Raw genomic sequence first — 19,195 nt, 5'->3', positions numbered from 1 at the left:
TCCCCCCCCGCAGGGGGTCTGTGTTATTTTGGGGGTGCCCCCCCAAGTTTGTTTCTAAAATGATTTTCTAAACAATAAAGGTTTTGCTGTGCTGCAGCTGGACTCGTCCTGGGATTTGAGGGGGGCACAGGGAAAGGTTTGGGGGGCCTGGGGACAGAATTTGGGGGTTTCGGGCGGAATTTGGGGGTTGGGAGCAGAATTTGGGGGGCCCGGAGAAGATTTAGGGGCTCCCAGGGCGGCCGGAGTCCTCCAGAGCAGACGAGTTTGGCCTCCAGGCCGCCCAGAACGGAGCCCACCAGAGCAGATGAGTTTAACCTCCGAGCTGCTAGAGCGGCGTCCTCCAGAGCAGACAAGTCGCATTTCCAGAGCAGCGAGCGCGACCAGAGCGGCCCCGCGGGGCGGGCACTTCCGGGCGGCGGCGGCGGCGGCGGGAGGATTCGATCATGGCCGCGGCCGCCGCCGCCTCCTCCGGGCGCCGCCGCCGCCCCCGCGGCCACCCCAACCCGCTGTTCGCCCGCTGGCTCCGGGAGTGGCGGGACGAGGCGCAGGGGACGTGGGCGAGGGGCACCTACGAGAGGGTGGGTGTGGGGAGGGGGGTCCCCGGGTGGGCGATTTTGGGGTGGCCGGGTAAATTTTGGGGTCCCCGGATGGGCGATTTTAGGGTGCCCAGGTGAATTTTGGGGTCCCCGGGTGAATTTAGGATCCCCAGGTGGGCGATTTTGGGATCCCCAGGTATGTTTTGGGGTCCCCGGGTGGACTTTGGGATCGCAGGTGGGCGGTTTTGGGGTGCCCAGGTGAATTTTGAGGTGCCCAGGTGGATTTGGAGGTTTCTGGGTGGGGGTTTAGGGCTCTCCAGGTGAGTTTTGGGCTCCCCAGGTGAGTTTTGGGGTCCCTGGGTGGGTGATTTTGGTGTCTCCAGGTGTGTTTTGGGGTCCCCAGGTGGATGATTTGGGGTCCCCGCTCAGGTGTCCCCCTTCAGGTTGGTTCTGGACTCCCTCAAGAGAATTTTGGGTTCCTCCAGGTGGGTTTGGGCAACCACGGGTGCTGATTTTGAGCCCCCGAAAGTGGATTTGGCACCTCCAGGTGTATCTCAGGTTCCCCAGGTGTGTCCCAGGTGTGTTTTAGGTACATCCAGGTGTGTCCCAGGTGTGTTTTGGCACCCCCAGGTGTGTCCCAGGGGTGTTCCAGGTTCCCCAGGTGTATCTCAGGTGTATTCTGGGTTCCCCAGGTGTATTTTGGCCTCCCCCAGGTGTGTCTCAGGTGTGCTTTAGGTACCCCCAGATGTGTCTCAGGTTCCCCAGGTGTGTCCGAGATAGGTTTGGGTATTCCAGGTGTATATCAGGTGTGCCCCAGGTGTCTTTTAGGTTCCCCAGGTGTCTCAGGTGTGTTTGGGTACTCCAGGTGTGTCCCAGGTGTGTTTCAGGTGTGTTTTGGGTATCCCAGGTGTTCCCCAGGTGTTTCCCACGTGTATTTTGGGTTCCCCAGGTGTGTCTCAGGTGTTCCCCAGGTGTGTTTCAGTTCTCCAGGTGTATCCCAGGTGTGTTTCAGTTCTCCAGGTGTGTCCCAGGTGTGTTTCAGTTCTCCAGGTGTATCCCAGGTGTGTTTCCCCCCAGGCCCTGCGCTCACTCTCCCGGTTCCCGCTCCCGCTCCATTCCGGCCGCGCCGCCGCCATCTTGCAGCACTTTGGCCCCGCCCTCTGCGCCCGCCTCGACCAACGGCTGAGCCAGCACCGCCGGGGTGGGCGGGGCCTGGAGTGGGTGGGGTCTGTGGATGGGTGGGGCTATGGAAGGTGGGGATAGCAGGCGTGGCTTGGGTGAGCCCCGCCCCTTTCACACCCATCAGTGCAAAGTGGGTGTGGCATAGATGAGGGGGCGTGGCCTCAAAGGGTGGGGCATTTGTGGGCGGGTTTTTGGTGGGAGGTGCTACTGAAGGGGTGGGGCTAAGATAGGACAGGGCTTTGTTGTGGGTGTGGCCTGCTGGAGCTGTTTTGCATACTGATTTGCATGTCATTTGCATACCACAGAGCAGGGCCTCCCTGCCACGCCCCCTCGGCAGGAGCGGTGCCCAGACCCTCCCCCAGCCCCGCCCAGGGTGAGTCCCATCCTCGCCCCTCCCCCACCCACAACCCCCCACTGGTCCCCATGGGGGGGAGGGGCAGAGGAAGCCCCGCCCCCAATCTCTGCCCCTCCCCCTTCATCCAGCGCCGCCCCCGCCAGTCCCGGCCCCTCCCCCGCTCCAGGAGCCACGCCCTCCTGCTGGTGCTGAGCCAGGTGAGGGGGAGGGGACACACCTGGGGGGTGGGGGCGGGGTGCAGGTCCCTGCCCCTCCCCCTCCTCACACAAAGCCCCGCCCCCAGAGCCTGGAGCCCCTCCCAGAGGCGGAGCTTCTCCAGCAGGCCCAGCCCCTCTGTGACCACGCCCTGACCCCGGTGAGTGACAGGAGGGACCTGAGCGCCCCTCCCCCACCCTTGCACCCCCCTAAAGGTGGTGGGGGAGGGGCTGACCTCCGTGTCCCCTCCCCCACAGGCGGCTCTGGGTCCCCTCCTGCGCCGGGGCCTCGTGCAGAGCAGCGGCCGCCCCCCCCGGTAGGAACGGGACCCCCCCGGGGACCCCCGGGACCCCAGACTCACCTGGGACCCCCCAGACCCCCCCATGATGGCCCTGAGAACCCCCAGAACCCCCAGACTCACCTTGGACCCCACCTGGGACCACCTTGGGTGGCCCTGGGACGCCCCCGGGACCCCCCAGAACCCCCAGACTCACTGGGTACACCCCCTGGGGATGGCCCTGGGACCCCCCCCCAGAACTCCTGGACCCCCCCCAGGAACCCCTGGGACTCCCAGGACCCCTCAGAACCCCCTCGAGACCCTCAAGAACCTCCCAGAACACCCCCGGGAGCTCCCTGGATTCACCTGAGCCCCCCCAGGACCCCCCATCTCACCCCTCCACCCCAGGTACACGCTGACCCCGCGGGGGCGGAGCCTCGCAGAGGCCACGCCCCCTGGCCAGGTGTGCCCGCAGCGCCCCCTGGCGGAGCAGGACGAGAACTGCGCCCCCTCCCCCCCGACGTGAGTTTGGGGGCAGTTGGGGACATTTTGGGGGGGGTTGGGGACACTTTGAGGGGGGTTGAGGCACCTGGAGGGGGGTGGGGGAGGGGTCGCACCCTCGGGGTCACCTGGAGGTGAATTTGGGGTCCCCCAGGTGCGACCCCCGGCAGGAATTTGAGCTCAGACCCGGCGAGTTCGACATCGTGCTGTGCGCCGACGTCACCGAGGCCAACGGGTGCCTGTCCCCCCTGTGCCTGTCACCCCCGTGTCCCCTCCTCCCCTGTGTCCCTGTCACCCCCCGTGTGTATCCCTGTCACCCCTGTGTCCTTCTGTGTCCCTGTCCCCCCATCCCTGTCACCCCTGTGTCCCTCTATGTCCCCACCCCCATGACACAGGGGTGTCTCCCACGACGTGTCCCCAATGTCTCCCCCTGTTCCCACCCCCCTGACATGTCCCAGTGTCCCCCTGTGACCCCAGTGTCCCCCATGGTGTGTCCCCAATGTCCCCACCACATGACATGTCCCCCTGTGTCCCCGTGTCTCCCATGACATGTCCCCAATGTCCCCTCCCCCATGACGTCTCCCCCGATGTCCCCCCGTGTCCCCAGTGTCCCTCTGTGTCCCCTCCCCCATGACGTGTCCCCAGTGTCCCTGATGTCCCCCATGACATGTCCCCAATGTCCCCGCAGCCCCTCCGGGGGGGTCCCGGCCCTGCTCCGCTCCCGGGGGGTCCCGGTGCTGCTGCGGCGCCTCCACGTCGGCGACTTCCTGTGGGTGGCGCGCGAGAAGGACCCGCCCACAGGTGGGCGTGGCCGAGGGGCGGGTCCTGTGTGGGGCGGGGCCTGTGGTGACCATGCCCCAGAAGCTGGGTGTGGCAGCTGGAGTGGGTGGGGCGGTTCAGTGGGTGTGGTCATCGCTAATGGGTGTGGCCAAATGCTGGCCACGCCCTCAAAGCGGCACAGTCATTGGTTGGGTGTGGCCAGAAGGGGCGTGGCCAGGCCCAGACTCCACCCATGGACTGGGGGTGTGGCTATGGTGGTGGGTGTGTCCAGGTTTGGTGGGTGTGGCACTGGGGGAGGGGCCGATGATGACCTCACCTGGGTGGGGTCAAATGCTGGCTCCACCCCAATGGGGGTGGGCGTGGCCTGGGTGAAGCCACACCCCAATGGAGGCCATGATGGGTGGGCGGGGCCTGGGATTGTCCCCACCCCTTGGTGAGGGGCAGAGCTTGGGTGGTGGGCGTGGCTCGGAGTGGGCGTGGCATGTTTGTGACCCCTCCAGGCCACGCCCCCCGGGAGCTGGCGCTGGACGTGGTGGTGGAGCGGAAATCGGCGGCGGATTTGGGGAACAGCATCATGGACGGGCGGTACCGCGAGCAGAAGGTGGGGCCGGGGCACTGGGGGACTGGGATGGACTGGGAGGGGATCGGGGGGGGACTCGGAGGGACTGGGGGGAACTGGGAGGGGATCTGGGAGAAACTGGGAAGGGTTCTTGGGGCACTGGGAGGGACTGGGAATGAATGGGGCAAACTGGGAGGGCATCTGGGGGAGACTGGGACCTGCTTTGGGGAACTGGGAGGGACTGGGAGGGACTGTGGACACTGGGGGGGACTGGGATGGACTGGGGGGGATTTGGAAGGGACTGGGGGTGCTGGCATAACTGGGACGGACTGGGGGGCACTGGGAGGGACTGGGAGTAACTGGGATGGACTGGGGAGCACTGGTTTAACTGGGATGGATGGGAGCACTGGGATGGACTGGGAGTAACTGGGAGGGACTGGGAGTAAATGGAATGGACTGGGGGGTACTGTGTTAACTGGGATAGACTGGGGTAACTGGTTTAACTGGGAGGCACTGGGGTAACTGGGATGCTCTGGTTTAAGTGGGATGCACTGGGGGCACTGGGATGCTCTGGTTTAACTGGGATGCACTGGGATAACTGGGAGGCACTGGGGTAACTGGGATGCACTGGGGTAACTGGGATGCACTGGTTTAACTGGGATGCACTGGTTTAACTGGGATGCACTGGGGTAACTGGGAAGCACTGGGGTAACTGGGAAGCACTGGGGTAACTGGGATGCACTGGTGTCACTGGTTTAACTGGGATGCACTGGTGTAACTGGTTTCACTGGTGTCACTGGTGTCACTCGTGTCACCGGTGTCAGTGGTGTCACTGGTTTCACCGGTGTCACTGGTGTCACTGGCATCAATGGTGTCACTCGTGTCACTGGTGTCACTGGTGTAATCGGTGTCACTGGTGTCAATGGTGTCACTCGTGTCACCGGTGTCACTGGTGTCACTGGCGTCAATGGTGTCACTCGTGTCACCGGTGTCACTGGTGTCACTGGTGTCACCGGTGTCACTGGTGTCACTGGTGTCACTGGTGTCACCGGTGTCACTGGTGTCACTGGTGTCACTGGTGTCACTGGTGTCACTGGGTCCCTGCCAGTTCCGGCTGCGGCGCTCGGGGCTGCGCTGCCCCCTGTACCTGCTGGAGGAGCCGGGGGAGGGGGAGCCCCTGCCCCTCCCCCTGCCCACCCTGCGCCAGGCGGCCGCCAGCACCCAGGTACCCCCGGACCCCTCCCCAAAACACAGAGAGACCCCTCCCCAAAATACAGAGACCCTCCCCTAAATCCAGAGACCCCTCCCCAACACCCAGGTACCCCCGGACCCCTCCCCAAAACACAGAGAGACCCCTCCCCAAAATACAGAGACTCCTCCCCTAAATCCAGAGACCCCTCCACAACACCCAGGTGCCCCCAGACCCCTCCCCAAAATACAGAGATCCCTTCTCAACACCCAGATACTCTCAGACCCCTCCCCAAAATACAGAGACCCCTCCCCAACACCCAGGTACCCCCGGACCCCTCCCCTAAATCCAGAGACTCTCTTCCCACACCCCAGGTATCCCCAAGACCCCTCCCCAAAACCCAGACCTCCTCTGGGACCCCTCCCCAACACCCCGAGACCCCCTGGGTTGGATTTGGGCACTCCAGGGTGGGTTTGGGGCTCCCAGGAAAAGTTTTGGGGGGGGGGCAGTCTCAGAGCTCCCCTCCCCCCGGGTGGTGTTTGGGGGTGCTGGGTTTGTTTTGGGAGGGTCCTGGGGGGGATTTGGGTGTCCTGGAGGTGTTTTAGGGGGATCCCAGTGGCATTTTGGGGGTCCCTGGGGGGTATTTTGGGGTCTCTGGGAGGAATTTTGGGATCCTGAGGAAGATTTTGGGGTCCCTGGGGGGATGTGGGGGTCCCTGGGGTGGATTTTGGGTGTCCTGGGGGTGTTTTTGGGGCGGTTCCTGCAGAGATTTTTGGGTCCCTGGGGTAGATTTTGGGGGTGTTTTTGGGGGTCCCTGGGGGGAATTTTGGTGTCCTGAGGGGTATTATGGGGTCTTGAGGGGGGTTTTGGGGGTCTTGGTGTGGATTTTGGGGTCCGGGGGGGTTTTGGGGGTCCCTGGGGTGTTTTTTGGGGGTCTCCGGGCTCTGAGACCCCTCCCCAGGTGGTGGACGGGCTCCTGGTGGTGCGCACGAGGGACCCCCAGGACTCGGCCGCGTATTTGGGGGTGCTGGGGGAGCAGCTGAGGAGGAGATTTGGGGTGAGGGGCGCGGTGGGGGAGGGGTCCGGGGGGTTTTGGGGGGGTCCCCTGAGCGCTGTCCCCTCCCCCACAGCCTCATGGCCGCCCTGGGCCCCTCCCAGGACCCCCAAAAGTGCCGGGAGGTGCTGAGCACCCTGCGCTGTGGGCCTGCCCAGAGGTGAGAGCCCCCCCCCCAAAATCCTGGGACCCCAAATTCTGGGGAACCCCCAAATCCCAGGATCCTCCAAATCCTGGGACCCCCCCCTCAAATCCTGGGGTCCTCCAGATCATGGGAACCCCCGAATCCTGGGAACCTCCCCAAATTCTGGGATCCCCAAACTCTGGGGGAACCCCCCCACCCTCAAAACCTGGAGTACCCCAAAGCCTGAGACCCCCCAGAGCCCAGGGAACCCCAAATCCCGGGGAACCCCAAATCCCAGGGAACCCCAAATCCCGGGGACCCCCCCCCACTACAGGAGACCCCTAGATCCCAAGGAATCCCCAAACCCCGGGGTCCCCAAATCCTGGGATTCCTAAATCCCAGGGATCCCCCAATTCCCAGGACCCCCTCATTCCCAAGGACCCCCCCCAATTCCTGTGTCCCCAAACCCCTGTCCCTGTTCCCCCCCTCCCTGCAATTTTGGGGCCCCTCCCGGATTTTGGGGGGCTCACCCCTCTCTCTCCCCCACAGGAATTTGGGCCCCTCCCTCAGCGGGGCCCTGGTGCAGCTCTACGGGACCCCGGGGCCACTGGCCTGAGGGGACACCCCACTGTCACCCCCTGTCACCCCGTTGTCACCTTGTGTCACCCCCTGTCACCCCCAATAAAGCCCCTCCCCCACACTGTAGCACCCGGAGTTTTATTTGTGGGAGCACGGGAGGGGGGAGGGGACACCGCGGGGACAGGGGGTGACAGTGGCCAGTGCCGGGGGTGGCAGTGACACTGGTGACAGTGACGGGGGTGGCAGTGACAGCTGAGGATGGTTGGGGGGGTGACACTGGTGACAGTGGCCAGTGACGGGGGTGGCAGTGACACTGGTGACAGTGACCGGGGTGGCAGTGACACTGGTGACAGTGGCCAGTGCCGGGGGTGGCAGTGACACTGGTGACAGTGACCGGGGTGGCAGTGACAGCTGAGGATGGTTGGGGGGTGACACCGGTGACAGTGGCAGAGGTGGCAGTGACAGTTTGGTGACACAGCCTGGGGTGACAGCGGTGACAGGGACACCTGGAACGGTGACAGTGACACCCTGTGACAGTGACCCCTCAGTGACAGCTGAGGATGGTTGGGGGGTGACACCGGTGACAGTGGCAGAGGTGGCAGTGACAGTTTGGTGACACAGCCTGGGGTGACAGCGGTGACAGGGACACCTGGAACGGTGACAGTGACACCCTGTGACAGGGGGGTGGCACCGGGGTCCCCTGGGGTCAACTTGGGGTCACAGGGTCCCCAAAATGGGGGTGGGGTCTGTCCTGAGCCCTGAGGTCACTCAGGACCCCCCAAAGGGGGGTCGGGGTCACCCTGGGGTCACTTTGAGGTCCCCTAAGCGAGGTGGGGGGGGTGGGGCTGTCCAGGGACCCCAAAAAATGGGGGGAGGGTCCCCAAAAAGGGGGAGGGGTCACCCGAACGTGCCAGGCCGGGGGTGGAGCCGCCCTTGGCCGGGTTTGGGATTTTTGTGGGCTCCTAAATTGGTCCTTGGGGGGCAGAAGAGGGACATGGGGGGAGTTGGGTTGCCTGGGGGGGCTTTTGGGGTCCCCTCACCCCCATTTTTGTGCCCCCCAGGCCCAGACTGTGGGGGGGCCATGTCCTAGTACGGGGATTTTGGGGTCGGGGGTGTCCAGACCGTGGGGGCCGTGTCCTGGGGGTGCATTTTGGGGTCGGGGGGGATTTTGGGGTCCCCTGACCCCCATTTTTGCCCCCCCCAGGCCCAGACCGTGGGGGCCGTGTTCGCCCGGCAGCTGCTGCAGCTGGGGGGGCTCAGTGGGGGCAGGGCCGGGGCCGTCCTGCGCCGCTTCCCCACCCCCACCAGGTTTGGGGGATCCGGGGGGGTCTGGGGGGGGTTGGGGTCCCCCATGGGAGTCCCCAGGCTCTGGGTGTCCCCAAAAGGGACCCCATCCCGCGCAGGAGGAGGAGGAGGAGGCGGCGGCGGTGGCAGCGCGATGCTGGTGGCGCTGGTGGCGCTGGTGGCCGTGGCGGCGGGGGGCGACGCGGGGGTCCCGCCGACCCCCCCGTGCCCGCTGGGCTTCGGGCCGGTGGCGGCGGGCGGCTGCGGGGACAGGGACGAATGTCGCACGGCCGCCGTGTGCCACCACATGTGCCTCAACCACCACGGCGGCTTCGCCTGTCACTGTCACCGCGGCTTCGTCCTGCAGCCCGACGGGGTCACCTGCCGCCGCCGCCGCCGGGGGCACCGGGGACAGCCCGGGACCCCTCCCCAGCGGCTCGGGGGGCACCGGGGACAGCCCGGGACCCCTCCCCAGCGGCTCGGGGGGCACCGGGGACAGCCCGGGACCCCTCCCCAGGGCGGACACCCGGAGCTGCCCGAGGGGACCGGGCGCGGTTGGAGCGGCCGGGGATGGAGAGCCCGGGACCGGCGGCGGGACGGGACGGGAGGAGGTGAAGCCTCGCCCCGGGGTTCGGCACCGGAGCGGCACCGCGGCTCGCAGGAGGATTTGGAGCGGGATCCCCACCCGGATTCCCAGCAGGATCCGCATCCAGACTCGCTCTGGGATCCACGGCAGGGCTCGTCCCCGGGACGGCACCGGGAGCCGCACCCGGAGCGGCACCGGGGCTCGCACGGGGACTGGGATTTGGATTGGGATCGGGATCCCCATCGGGACCTGAACCGGGATCTGGACGCGGATCCCCATCGGGATTCGGACCGCGATCCCCACCGGGATCTCGACCTGGATTCGGACCGAGATTCCCACCAGGATCTGGACCGGGATTCCCACCAGGACCTGCCCCCAGAGCGGCACCGGGGCTCGCACGGGGACTGGAGCCGGGATCTGCACCGGGATCCGGACCGGGATCCCCACCACAATTTGGACCGGGATCCCTATCAGGACTTGGACCGGGATCCCCACCGGGATTTCCGTGAGGATTCCCAGCCCGGCGGGCAGCGGGATTGGCACCGGGATTTGCCCGAGGATTCCCGGGAGGATTCGCCCCCGGGAGGGCACCGGGATTTGCACCGGGATTTGCGGCCAGAGCGGGGCTCGCAGGAGGATTCGCACCGGGAATGGCCGCAGGATTTGCACCGGGACCGGGATCCAGGCTCGGCGCGGCACCGGGACTCGCACGGGGATTCCTGGGAGGGCTCGAACCGGGACCGGCACCGGGACTCGCACCGGGAGCGGGGGCTGGAACCGCCCCGGCACCGGGAGTGGCACCGGGACTCCCTCGAGGGGTCTCACGAGGGGTCCCACCGGGATTTTGACGGGGGTTTTCCCCCTTCCCCCGTGCCCCCCTATAGGGACGAGGATCCCGATCCTTACGGGGACCCCTACGGGGACCTGGGGGACCCCGACACCTACGGGGACCCCTACGGGGGCCCGGCCCCCCCCTATAGGGCCGAGGACCCCGGGGAGGGGCCGTGGGACCCCGAAACGGAGCCCTGGGACCCCGATATTTATGGGGACCCCTACGGGGACCCCTACGAGGACGAGGACCCCGAAGAGGAGCCCTGGGACCCTGCCCCGCCCCCCTCGGACCCCTACGGGGACCCCGAGCCCGGGAGCCTCCGCAGGGGCCGGGACCCCCAAACCCGGCCCTGGGACCCCTATGGGGACCCCTATGGGGATGGGGACCCCCAGAGTGAGCCCGGGGACCCCCAAACCCGGCCCTGGGACCCCTATGGGGACCCCTATGGGGATGGGGACCCCCAGAGTGAGCCCGGGGACCCCCAAACCAGGACCTGGGACCCCTATGGGGACCCCTACAGTGATGAGGACCCCCAGGATGACCCCATAGGGGACCCCCATAGGGCCCCCGACCCCGAGACTGAGCCCTGGGACCCCCCGAGGGACCCCCATGGACTCAGCCCCTCCCCCAGGCCCCATAGGGACCCCCAAACCTCCTCCCAGTTACCCCCCCAGTTGTCCCCCCAATCCCCAAAACCCTCCCAGTTAACCCCCAACAGGCCAAGGGCATCCCAGTTGCCCCAGTTACCCGCTCAAAGGCCAGGAACTCCCCAGTTATCCCAGTTACCCTCCCAGTTAACCCCCCAGTTGTCCCCCCCAGAGTCACGGACGCCCCAGTAGCCCCAGTGACCCTCCCAGTGGCCCCCCCAGTGGCCCCAGTTGCCCCCAGGGCCCCTCCCAGTCCCGGCTCCCTGCGGGTGGGGCTGCTGTTCGCACTGCCGGTGGCACTGGGAGGGGCACTGGTCATACTGGGAGCACTGGGGGGACTGGGAAGGCCCCCCCGGCCGCCCCTGCCCAGCCCCCACGGCTGAGGGTGATGGGGGGAGGGGGCCCAAACTGGGAGGGACACCCCAAACTGGGGGTCCAAACTGGGCAAGGACCCCCGAACTGGGAGTGGTTACCCCGAACTGGGGTGAGGACCCCTTCCAAACAGGGGGGGATGGCTCAAACTGGGAGCCCCTCCCCCAAGCAGAAGTTCAGGGCTCCCCCCGCTGCACTCTCCCCCTTCCCAAACTGGGGGTCCAAACTGGGAAAGGACCCCCAAACTGGGATCGCTCCCAAACTGGGATTTTTTAACCCCAAACTGGGATTTTTAACCCCAAACTGAGACAGGGACTCCTCCCAAACTGGGAGAAGACCCCAAACTGGGACTGTTAACCCCAAAGTGGGATCGTTAACCCCAAACTGGGACTGCCCCCCTCCCCCAGTCCCGCCCTGCCCCCGGGTGGGGGAGGGGCGAGGGCAATAAAGGGCCGGTGCTGCCCCTCCCCCCCCCCGAGCCTGAGTCCTTACCGAGCGCGGGGTCCCCTGGGGGGGGAGGGGCGGGGAACGCCCAGGACGGGGGGTCCCCCCGGGGGGGAGGGGCGTGACGTCATTGCTGAGAGGGGGAGGGGAGACAGGGAGCGGGGGGAGCTCCTGGGAGCATCCCAGTTCGGACCAGTAGAGCCCGGACAGGACCAGTCCCAGCAGTGCCCCCATCCTAGTGCCACCAGTACAAACTGGGCAGGACCAGTCCCCACCAGTGCCCCCATCCCAGTGACACCAGTTCACCCCGTGTGAAGTGGAGGGGGCGGAGCGAATGCAAATCCCAGCGCGCAGTTCACCAATCACATTGCACGCATAATTTGAGGGGGCGGGGCGTCGGAGTGGACGGTGATGAAAACACAGATATGCAAATTAGGGAAACGCAGCGCCGCCAAAGGCATCATGGGAGCGAAAATCTGGGGCGATTTTCGGGATTTTCGGGGTCGGTGCGTACAAACCGCGGGAGGAGAGCGCGGGACGAGCTGGGGAAAAGCTCGCAGAGCGGCTCCGGAGCGGGGCGGGCGCGGCGCGGGGGTGTCCGTGAGGTACGGGCGGGCCGGGCGGGGCCGGGCGGGGCGCTCGGGGCAGCTCGGGTATCGCTTCTCGGCCTTTTGGCTAAGATCAAGTGTAGTATCTGTTCTTATCAGTTTAATATCTGATACGTCCTCGATGAGAGGACTTTATATTAAACGGATTTTTGGGCTCGGGAGTTGGACCCGGAGCTTGCTCCCTCCGCTCCGCGCATCGTCCCGGTATTGCAGTGCCTCCGGGAACGGTGCACCCCCACCGGGGACCTTTATCGGTGAAAAATAGAGTGAAAAACTATCGGGAAGTGGCTGAAATTGGAATTATATCGCGATATCAGCCCTGGTCCTGCCACCCGCTGACCCTCTGCAGCTCCCTCGTTCTGTGCTGCGCTCACCGTGCCGGTATTGCAGCGCCTCCGGGAACGGTGCACCTGAAATGGTGAAAAATAGACCGAAATTATCTGGAAATGGGTGAAACCATGTATCACCCATATCGTGATTGTATCGCGATAGCAGCTGTGCCTTTGTCGATTGCTGATCCTCCTGCACTTCACTCATTCCGTGTCACGTTCCTCGGCCCGGTGTTGCAGTGCCTCGAGAAGGGTCCACAGTCACCGGGGACCTTTCAGCGGTGAAAAATAGATTGAAATTACCTGAAAATAAGTGGGATCGTGATTATGTCGTGATATCAGCTGTGGCTCTGCTGATTTTCAAGCTGTTTTTCACTTTGTATAGTTCTCCGTGAGGGGTGCACCGTTCTCGAGGCACTGCAACACCGGGCCGAGGAACGTGACACGGAATGAGTGAAGTGTAGGAATATCAGCAGTCGGCAAAGCCACAGCTGCTATCGCGATACAATCACGATATGGGTGATACTTGGTTTCACCCATTTTCAGGTAATTTCAATTTCACCCTGTTTTTCACCATTGATAGGTCACTGTAGGGGTGCACCGTTCCCGAAGGTGCTGCAATACCGGGACGATGTGTTTGATATCGCAATATAATCACGATTTAGAATATTCTCAATCTGTTTTTCACCATGTAAAGGTCCCTGTTGGCGGTGCACCGTTCCTGAGGCACTGCAATACCGAGACAATGTGGCTGATATCGCGACATAATCACGATTTAGAATATATTTTCAATCTATTTTTCACCTTGTATAGTTCCCCGTGGGGGGTGCACCGTTCTCGAGGCACTGCAACACCGGGCCGAGGAACGTGACACGGAATGAGTGAAGTGCAGGAGGATCAGCAATCGACAAAGCCACAGCTGCTATCGCGATACAATCACGATATGGGTGATACTTGGTTTCACCCATTTTCAGGTAATTTCCGTCTATTTTTCACCATTTCATGTCCCCCGTCGGGAGCGCAGCGTTCCCGAACAGCTCCCCAGAAATACAGGATGACCCGGGCAGCTGAGGGGGGAAAATATTCCCTGTGAGGGGGAAAGGAGAGGGAAATGGAGCCCGTGATGGTGTGGAGGGAGAAATACCAAGTCCATGAGGATGGAAATGGAGCCCGTGAGGGGGATGAGGGTGAAATGGTGACAATGATCAAACGGATCATCATCAAATGATGTCTGTGAGAGGAGTGAGGTTGGACATGGCGCCTGTGAGGGGACAAATGATGTCTGTGAGGGGGATGAAGATGGAAATAGTGCCTGTGAAGGGTTTCGGGGCCAGCTGAAGGGAAAACGGAGGCCATGAGGGAACAAATGGTGTTCCTGAGGATGAAGAGGGGAAAAATGGAACCCATGAGGGGGATTGGGGGAAATATGAAGTTTGTCAGGGTGAAATGCTGTCCCTGAGGGGGATGAGGGAGCAAATGGCACCTGTGAGGGATTTGAGGGGCAGCTGAGGGGGAAATGGAGCGTGTGAGGGTGGTGGAGGGACAATGGAACCCATGAGGGTGAGGGGGGTGGAAATGGCACCTGTGAAGGATAAAGTGGTGCCCATGAGGGGACAAATGGAGCCCGTGAGGAAGACAAGGGTGGAAATGGTGCCTGTGAGGGGACAAATGATGTCTGTGAGGAGGATGAGGGTGGAAATGGTGCCTGTGAAGGGTTTCAGGGGCAGCTGAAGGGAAAATGGAGGCCATGAGGGAACAAATGGTGTTCCTGAGGGTGATGATGGGGAAAATGGAACCCATGAGGGGGATCAGGGGGAAATATGAAGTTTGTGAGGGGGATGAGGGAGGAAATGGCACCTGTGAGGGATTTGAGGGGCAGCTGAGGGGGAAATGGAGCCCGTGAGGGTGATTAGAGGGAAATATGAAGCCTTTGAGGGCGGAATATTGTCCGTGAGGGTGATGAGGGAGGAAATGGCACCTGTGAGGGGAAAACAGAGCCCATGGTGGGCAGTGAAGGGAAAAATGGTGCCCGTGAGGGGACAAATGATGTCTGTGAGGGGGATGAGGGAGGAAATGGCACCTGTGAGGGGAAAACAGAGCCCATGGTGGGCAGTGAAGGGAAAAATGGTGCCCGTGAGGGGACAAATGATGTCTGTGAGGGGGATGAGGGTGGAAATGGCGCCTATGAAGGGTTTGAGGGGCAGCTGAGGGGGAAATGGAGCTCACCTGGGCACACCTGTGCTCAGATCCAGCCGCTGTCACCAGCACTGCCAGGTCCCTGTGGCACTGAGGGGGCTCAAGAGCCGGGGAGGTCCCTGAGGGGCGCCAGAGACTGGGGGGGGGGGGGGGGCCCCGGGGGCCCCCCCCCCCGTGGCACTGAGGGGGCTCAAGAGCCGGGGAGGTCCCTGAGGGGCCCAGAGACTGGGGGGGGGGTGGTCCCTGGAGACCTCCACCACCAGAGGGCGCCCTACACCCCCCCCCCAGAACATGGTGGGGGGCTCTCTACAGTATTGGCCCTGAGCAAGAAGGCCCAGGTGGGTCCTGGGGGGGAATTTTGGGGGGGGGTCCCAGGGGGATTTTGGGGTGTCTTGGGGGGGTTTTGGAGTCTCTGGGTTAATTTTGGTGTGTCTAGGGGTGTTCAGGGGTATTTGGGGGGTTTAGAGTTCATTTTTGGGGTGCCTGAGCCCATTTTTGGGGTCCCCAGGAGGTGGAGGCCCTGCTGGGGGACCCAGGGTTTTTTTTTAGGGTTTTTTGGCAGTATTTTGGGGGTCTCTGGGTGGGTTCAGGGGGATTTTTGGGGTGTCTGAGCCCATTTTGGGATCTCTGGGTTCATTTTTGGGGTGTCTGAGTTCATTTTTGGGGTCTCTGATCCCATTTTTGGGGTCCCCAGGAGGCGGAGGCCCTGCTGGGGGAGACCAGGATGCTCCAGGGGGCTTCCTGAGGGTGTTTTGGGTTATTTTAGGGGTATTTTGGGGGTTCTGAGGGTTTCTAGATTGGTTCAGGGGTATTTTTGGGGTGTCTGATCTCATTTTTGGGATGTCTGATCCCGTTTTTGGTGTCTCTGATCCCATTTTCGGGGTGTCTGATCTCGTTTTTGGGGTCTCTGATCCCACTTTTGGGGTGTCTGATCCCGTTTTTGGGGTCTCTGATCCCATTTTTGGGGTGTCTGAGCCCATTTTTGGTGTCTCTGATCCCATTTTTGGGGTGTCTGATCCCATTTTTGAGGAGTCTGATCCCGTTTTTGGTGTCTCTGATCCCATTTTCGGGGTGTCTGATCTCGTTTTTGGGGTCTCTGATCCCACTTTTGGGGTGTCTGATCCCGTTTTTGGGGTCTCTGATCCCGTTTTTGGGGTCCCCAGGAGGTGGAGGCCCTGCTGGGGGAGACCAGGATGCTCCAGGGGAAGCTGCAGAGCCAAGAGGACGATTTCCGTCTCCAGAACAGCACCCTGCTCAGGGAGCTGGCCAAGGTGGGCCCCAAAACCCCCCAAAATCCCCCCAAAATCCCCCCTGGGGGGTTTGGGGAGGGGGGAGGTGGAATTTGGGGGGGGTCTCACGGGGGTCTCTTGCAGGCAGAGGTGGCTCAGCTGCAGGAGGAGGTGGCCAAGGTGAGAGGGGGGAGATTTTGGGGGGATTTGGGGTTTTTTGTGGGATTTGGGTGGGATTTGGATTTTTTTGGGGGGAATTTGGGGAGGATTTGGGGACATTTGGGGTTTTTTGGGAGGATTTGGGCAGGATTTTGGGTTTTTTGGGGGGAATTTGGGTGGGATTTGGATTTTTTTGGAGGGTTTGGTGTTTTTTTGGGAGGATTTGGGCAGGATTTTGGGTTTTTTTGGGGGAATTTGGGGACATTTGGGGTTTTTTGGGGAGGTTTTGGGTGAGATTTGGGTTTTTAGGTGAAAATTTGGGGTTTTTGGGAGGATTTCAGTCGGATTTGGGGTGTTTTGGGTTTTTTTTGGGAGGATTTGGGTGGGATTTGGGGAGGATTTGGGATTTCCTGGGGGGAATTTGGGGTTTTTTTTGGGATGATTTGGGTTTTTTTGGGTTGGATTTGGGTTTTTTTTGGGTGGAATTTGCTTTTTTTGGGGTTTTTTTTGGGGATGATTTGTGGTTTTTTGGGGGGGTTTGGATCCCAAAGGGATTTCAGATTTCGGGGAGGATTTTGGGCTCTCCAGAGGAGATTTTGGAGCAATTCAGGGAGTTGGATTTTTTTGGAGGGTTTGGTGTTTTTTTGGGAGGATTTGGGCAGGATTTTGGGTTTTTTGGGGGGAATTTGGGTGGGATTTGGATTTTTTTGGAGGGTTTGGTGTTTTTTTGGGAGGATTTGGGCAGGATTTTGGGTTTTTTTGGGGGAATTTGGGGACATTTGGGGTTTTTTGGGGAGGTTTTGGGTGAGATTTGGGTTTTTAGGTGAAAATTTGGGGTTTTTGGGAGGATTTCAGTCGGATTTGGGGTGTTTTGGGTTTTTTTTGGGAGGATTTGGGTGGGATTTGGGGAGGATTTGGGATTTCCTGGGGGGAATTTGGGGTTTTTTTTGGGATGATTTGGGTTTTTTTGGGTTGGATTTGGGTTTTTTTTGGGTGGAATTTGCTTTTTTTGGGGTTTTTTTTGGGGATGATTTGTGGTTTTTTGGGGGGGTTTGGATCCCAAAGGGATTTCAGATTTCGGGGAGGATTTTGGGCTCTCCAGAGGAGATTTTGGAGCAATTCAGGGAGGATTTGGCTCCTGGGGGGATGAACTTTGGGATTTTGGGGAGGGGTCCAAGTGGGGCCCCCCCTCAATTTTGTGCCCAAATTTCCCAGCTGACAGAGGAGCTGCGGGAGCAGCGGGAAAGGTGAGAATTTGGGAACATTTTGGGGCATTTTTCTGCTTTTTTCCCCCCATTTTTCCTTTTTTCCCCCAATTTCCCCCCCTTTTTTTACCTCTTTTCCTTCATTACCCCAATTTTTCACCCATTTCCCCCCATTTCTCCCCAATTTCCCTCCATCTTTTGCCAATTTTTCCACATGTCCCCAAATTTTTAATCCATTTTTCCCCATTCCCCCAAATTTCCCCTCAATTTTCCTCCATTTTTTGCCCGTTTTTTTCTTCTTTCCCCCCATTTCCCCCCATTTCTCCCTTTTTCCCCCCAATTTTCCCCATTTTTCCCCATTCCCCCAAATTTCCCCTCAATTTTCCTCCATTTTTTGCCCGTTTTTTTCTTCTTTCCCCCCATTTCCCCCAAATTTTCCCCCATTTTTTCCCATTTTCTCTCTTTTTCCCCCCATTTCTCCCTTTTTCCCCCCAATTTTCCCCATTTTTCCCCATTTTCCCCATTTTTTCCCCATTTTTGCCCATTTTTCCTTGTTTTTTCCCCAGTTTTCTGCGCCTGCAGGAGGAGAAGGAGGCGCTGTCTGATGGGTGTTTTTGGGCTGTTTTTGGCTGTTTTGGTGGCAGGGCCCGGCGCGAGGCGCAGGCGCAGCAGCTGCAGCAGCTGCAGGAGTTGCAGGAGCTGCAGGCTCGGGGCCGGCGGCTGCAGCAGGAGCTGGAGGCGGCCACCGAGGTGGGGGCAGGACCCTGTGGAGACCCTATAGACCCTATAGAGACCCCACAGACCCTATGGAGACCCTATAGAGACCCTGTAGACCCTATAGACCCCAGAGGGACCCCACAGACCCTATAGGGACACTATAGACCTCATAGACCCCATAGAGACCCTAGAGACCCTATGGGGATCTATACAGATGCCCTATAAACCCTATAGAGCCCATAGAACCCCACAGACCCTGTAGGGGCACTATAGACCCCATAGAACGCCACAGATCCTATGGAGACCCCACAGACCCTATAGGGACACTATAGACCCCATAGAACGCCACAGATCCTATAGAGACCCCACAGACCCTATAGAACCTGTAGATCTCATAGGGACCCCACAGACCCTATAGGGAAATTGCAGACCTCATAGAACCCCACAGACCCCATAGGGACCCTATAGACTCCATAGGAACTGCACAGACCCTATAGGGAAACTGCAGATCTCATAGAACCTCACAGATTCTATAGGGACACCATAGACCCCATAGAGACCCTAGAGACCCTATGGGGACCCTACAGACGCTCTACAAACCCTATAGACCCCATAGAACCCCACAGACCCTATAGGGACCCCACAGACACTGTAGGGACCCTACAGACACCCTATGGATCCTGTGGAGACCCCACGGACCCCATAGAACCCCACAGGACCCACCAGTGACCCCAGGGTAGTTTTGGGGTGTTTGTGGGATGTTTTGAGGGTGGTTTATGGGGTGGTTTTTGGGGTGTTTGTGGGATTGATATTGGGGTGTTTATGGGGTGGTTTTTGGGGTGTTTGTGGGATTGATTTTGGGGTGTTTATGAGATGTTTTCGGGGTGTTTCTGAAGTGTTTGTGGGGTGTTTCTGAGGTGGTTTTGGGGTGTTTCTGGGATGTTTTTGGGGTGTTGTTTTTGGGGTGTTTCTGGGGTGTTTATGGGGTGTTTCTGAGGTGTTTTTGGGGTGTTTATGGGATGTTTTTGGGGTGTTGTCTTTGGGGTGTTTTGGGGTGTTTCTGGGGTGTTTATGGGGTGTTTCTGAGGTGTTTTTGGGGTGTTTATGGGATGTTTTTGGGGTGTTTGTGGGGCAGGCCCAGGGGGGGCTGCGGGAGCTGAGCGAGGCCCAGGCCCGGGAGCTGCGGGACAGCCGGAGCCAGAGGGAGAGCCTGGAGAGAGAGCTGCAGGTACGGGGGGCTGGGGGGGATTTTGGGG

At 61.1% G+C, this 19,195-nt stretch overlaps 1 protein-coding gene and 1 non-coding gene across 2 annotated transcripts in view; both read left to right on the top strand.

The window, feature by feature from the left end:
- The first annotated feature begins 12,151 nt into the window (after positions 1-12,151).
- Positions 12,152-12,342, top strand: LOC121340075. The gene has a single exon (XR_005953254.1). It is a non-coding gene; the product is annotated as a U2 spliceosomal RNA (small nuclear RNA).
- Positions 12,343-14,008: 1,666 nt separating this feature from the next.
- The window catches only part of LOC121340073 (GRIP1-associated protein 1-like), a 12,966-nt gene continuing 7,779 nt past the window's right edge, over positions 14,009-19,195 (top strand). The window contains exons 1-6 of the mRNA XM_041412471.1: positions 14,009-14,089; positions 14,893-14,967; positions 15,793-15,900; positions 16,003-16,038; positions 17,805-17,972; positions 19,075-19,167. Of these exons, the coding sequence (XP_041268405.1) occupies positions 14,009-14,089; positions 14,893-14,967; positions 15,793-15,900; positions 16,003-16,038; positions 17,805-17,972; positions 19,075-19,167 (561 nt within the window). The remainder of the gene's footprint in view (positions 14,090-14,892; positions 14,968-15,792; positions 15,901-16,002; positions 16,039-17,804; positions 17,973-19,074; positions 19,168-19,195) is intronic.

This window comes from Onychostruthus taczanowskii, unplaced genomic scaffold, assembly GCF_017590055.1.
Source record: "Onychostruthus taczanowskii isolate IOZ18803 unplaced genomic scaffold, ASM1759005v1 scaffold394, whole genome shotgun sequence".
Classification (NCBI taxonomy): Eukaryota; Metazoa; Chordata; class Aves; order Passeriformes; family Passeridae; genus Onychostruthus; species Onychostruthus taczanowskii.
Note: the sequence above shows the minus strand (reverse complement) of the source record. Positions and strands in the feature narration are given on the sequence as shown.